Raw genomic sequence first — 4,106 nt, 5'->3', positions numbered from 1 at the left:
GGAGCGGGAGCCCCGACCCACATCAGGCCCCAATCATATCTTCCCGAGCACAAGCCTCACGTCCCTGCCATCTCCATTGCGCGAGAGAAGCTCGTGCCGCTGGCCCGGAACTAGGAGAAGGGATGCGCCACCACCACAGGCACACCGGCCTTGAGCACCAACCGTCGCTGCCCAAGCAGATGTGGCTGCCTGGGCAACCAGAGTGCCACCACTACACGACTGTCGAACACCAACCAAGGCCCCCTGAGGCACCAGAGAACCGGATCTGGGCCGAGACCCAGCTGCCTGCCGCCGCCACACTCGGAACCCCGGTGCACCCAGGCCACCGTGCCCACCTCCTGTAGAGACTCGGTCAGGCCTCCGGTCACCACCCGTGCCGCGCTCTAGGCCACTGGCACTAGATCCGGCCGGACCTGGCCAAGGCACATCCCGCACGCATCGGCCAGAGAAGGACCCTCAGTGGCCGTTGCGCCTTGGACATGCAGCAGCATGCCACCGCGCCGCCGTCCAGCATGCCCGCCGTTGTGCCGAGGAGACCCACGTTAGGCCCACGACTCCGCCCGAGAGGGTCGTCCCGCGCCAGCCCAAGCCCCGAGCAGAGAGGAACGCGAGCCCCGCCAGCACCTACACCGGCGGGGCTTTGCTCGATGGCACCTCATGGCGGCAACGAGGGAGGGAGGCCGGAAGGGGAGGGAGAAGCTGCGGCGCGCTAGGGTTCGCCCCCTGTCGCCGGGACATGGATCCTCCGACGTAGCAACCCCTGCCATACCCTGCCTTTGAGTCACTGAGATGGGCCCCATGCTCGGTGGGACACATATGTCATTGACTCAAAGGTAGGATAGCCCACGTCAGGGGATCCTCATCCCTGTCGCCGGCAGGGGTGACCTCGGGTTTTGTGTTCAGCTTTTTTTAAGTGGCCTATAAGCCAGAAATCTGTCCTAGAACGCTGTTGTAGAGTGTGTTTCTTTTGTTTTGAACTTTGTAAAAGTAAAACTGAACCTGATCACAGGCTTCTTTCAAGTAGCACGAAGCCAGGGTTTATTCTAAAGAAGAGAAAACTGTCATACCACTTGGAAAGTCCTGCAGCACGAAGCTACCATTCCTTTCTTTTACAGCTCCGAAGTACTTGCAAGATTTATTTCAACATTGTTGACATGCCTGTTTGGCCATGTATTCCATGGACAATGGGTAAAAAGAGCGAGGATTTGGACTTTTGGAGGATGATTCTGTATTCGTTGTATGTGCTTTGCGCTAAGCACTACTCCAATGTAGGATGCCTGGTTGGCCATGCATTGTACTCTAGGATGCCTGTGTGGCCACGTCGCCCTCGCTGTATTTTGTCTCAGCCATTTTGCTTCTTGCCGACCTCTTCTCGTAAGCGTTAGCAATTTCACCGAGTGTCGCCTGATACTAGGATTGAGATCAAACTCTGAGTGTCGCCTGATACTAGGATTGAAATTAACCCGGAGTTTGATCTGACAATGGTCGCTGCGTCTGTCTGTCGGATAATAAGATGGACAAAAAAGGAAGAACAAAAGGAAATTTGCACTACAGAGTGTAAACAGACGAAAACCGTGAACACAATATTGTCCGTGAAAACTTTAAACAAGATACAAGATACATTCGCTCCTCCAACGGCCAAGTGAGCTAGGTGAACTAGACTCAGATCAATTTATACACGGTAGGGTTATTATTCTGCAAGGGAGCGGCCGTCGGCACACCGGGCTCAGTGCTGTCCAGGCAGCTTGTCCTTGATCTTGTCCATGAGGCTCTTCTTCTCGCCCACCCCGTCGGTGCCGTGTGTCCCAGTGCCAGTCGTTCCGGCGTGTCCGTGCTGCCCATGGGTGCCGCCGGTGGCCGTGGTGCCGTGCGTCTCCGTGCCGGTCATTCCAGTGTGTGCATGCTGCCCGTAGGTGCCGCCGCCAGCCGGAGTGCCATGCGTCGCCGTGCCGGTGTGTCCCTGCTGCCCGTAGGCTCCACCGGTCTGCTGGTGGTCGCCGTGGCCACCGGGGAGCTTCTCCTTGATGTTCTCCATGAGGCCCTTCTTCTCGCCGGTGCCGTGCGTCCCCGTGCCGGTCACTCCGGTGTGTCCCTGCTCCCCATAGGTTGCACCGGTCGCCGGGGTGCCATGCGTCGCCGTGCCGGTATGCCCCTGTTGCCCATAGGTGCCAGCGGTAGCCGGGGTGCCATGCGTCGCCGTGCCGGCGTGTCCCTGCTGCCCGTAGTGGCCACCGGTCTGCTGGTGGTCCTCGTGGCCACCAGGGAGCTTGTCCTTGATGTTCTCCATCACGCCCTTCTTCTCGCCGGCGTGGGCGCCATGCAACCCCGTGCCGGTGGTTCCAGCGTGACCCTGCTGCCCGTAGGCACCACCGGTGGCCGGGGCACCATGCGTCGCCGTGGCGGCGTGCCCGTGGGTACCAGCGGTCTCCTTGTGGTCGTCGTGGCCGCCGGGGAGCTTCTCCTTGATCTTCTCCATGATGCCCTTCTTCTCGCCGGCGATGTGTGCCTGGTTCTCCATCTTGCGCTGAGCTTCTGACTCGTGAAATCTACTAGTGCTGATGTGTTTACTTCTCTTGGCTGTGTGAAGCAGGTGGTTGTGCAAAGTATGTGCAGCACGGGCCAGTATTTATAGGCCGGTGGAGGGTAGACGAAGCACGACGTGCGCGGTCGTGAGTGGACGGGCAGGTGAGTGCCGACTAGCCCATGAAGAGGGGTGGTCAGATGGACGAATCGCCGCGGCTGGGCGCTACGTGCGGTGGCATCGGTGGTCGGCAGATGGCTGCCGACTAGAGGGGCCGGGCCTCTTAAGCTAGTTGGCGCGTCCCGGTCGCCACGTCCCAGCTCATTCGTCCTCGTCCGGCCGGGAAGAAGATGATTCCCCGAAAAATCTGATCCTTCTTTTCGCTTGCAAAAATGGTATTGTTTGCTTAAGATAAGAGGATGGAAGATCCAAAGTGTCGGCATGTAACGACGAAGCATACGAGAAGCTAAGGGCTTTGATTCAAAAGAAATTATTATAGGATTTTTAGACGATTTACTCTCTCCGTCCGGTAATTTGTCCTTAGAGATTTTAGAACAAATTATGAAGTGAAGAAAAAATGTATTGGAAAGATGCAAGCCATCATCTCTCTCATTTTTAATTATCCAACCCTAATGAGCTAAGTGTATGTAGAAATTAAAAAGATCATGTGTAGATTGTTACTTGTCTTGATTACCCGTGTGATGAGAGAGAAGTATGTTTTTCTACTTTAAAGTGCATTGGGAAGATAGAAGTACACTCTTTTGTGGACAAATTTTGAAGCCAAATGTACACTCTATGTTGCTGTTTGATTTATAGGATTGAAATGTTTAGTAATTTTCCTTAAAATTCATTTGCACTTTATTCTGGAGAAAAATGCGCATCCACTGAAATATCTTTGTAGACTTCCTTTGCTTTTATAGGGATAATATCAAACAATCTTTTATTCGAACTCATGTAGTTTTTTAATTCATAGGATTCAGGACATGTCTACAATCCTTCGTATTTTAGCAGTAAAGAAACACAACCACAATGAAGTCAAAACCGTGAAGCAGGCAATTTGCGAAGACAATAGCAGAGAGCAACATCCTCAGAATTTTTGCATCAAACAAACTTGATTTGCTAGACTATAGATATTCAGTGCAGTATTTAAATGCAGGTTGGGGATTCACACTAGATGAATGCTGGTGAGCCAAAGCAGAAGTAAGAACAGATGACCCAAAAGAGGGGGTGAAATCGATCACAATTATCTGGTCTCAACTGAAAACTGGAAGTGCTGCCGCCAGCAACAGTAGCACCTCCATACATAGATATAATTTTAAGATAAAAAAAGTTAATCTGTTTATGCAATAATCTCATATCAGAGCAGCATATGACTTGCTTTCTATATAAACAAAGCACAACAAAAATATTGAAGCAATTTATAGACACTTTTTTCATCCTACACTCGCACTTGACCTATGGTAATTTCAGACTTTCAGTTATCATCAGAGGCGGTATGATTCAAGCGCGACGCAACCACATGAGCCGTTGCTGGATGGTAAACTGCAGCCACGCGTAGGAAAAACAGTGGGATCGAAGCACATTA

General features: G+C 52.6%; 1 protein-coding gene across 1 annotated transcript; it reads right to left on the bottom strand.

The window, feature by feature from the left end:
• Positions 1–1,558: 1,558 nt before the first annotated feature.
• Positions 1,559–2,614, bottom strand: LOC119318243 (cold-shock protein CS120). The gene has a single exon (XM_037592767.1). It carries the CDS (start codon positions 2,516–2,518, stop codon positions 1,727–1,729), a length of 792 nt encoding a protein of 263 aa, XP_037448664.1. The 5' UTR covers positions 2,519–2,614; the 3' UTR covers positions 1,559–1,726.
• Between the last annotated feature and the right edge of the window lie 1,492 nt (positions 2,615–4,106).

The sequence above is a fragment of the Triticum dicoccoides genome, chromosome 6A (assembly GCF_002162155.2).
Source record: "Triticum dicoccoides isolate Atlit2015 ecotype Zavitan chromosome 6A, WEW_v2.0, whole genome shotgun sequence".
NCBI lineage: Eukaryota > Viridiplantae > Streptophyta > Magnoliopsida > Poales > Poaceae > Triticum > Triticum dicoccoides.
The sequence above is the reverse complement of the archived record's forward strand: the minus strand, read 5'-3'. Positions and strand labels throughout refer to the sequence as shown.

Excerpts from the sequence above, each read along its gene's own strand:
- LOC119318243 (XM_037592767.1), bottom strand. The coding sequence starts at position 2,518 with ATGGAGAACCAGGCACACATCGCCGGCGAGAAGAAGGGCATCATGGAG.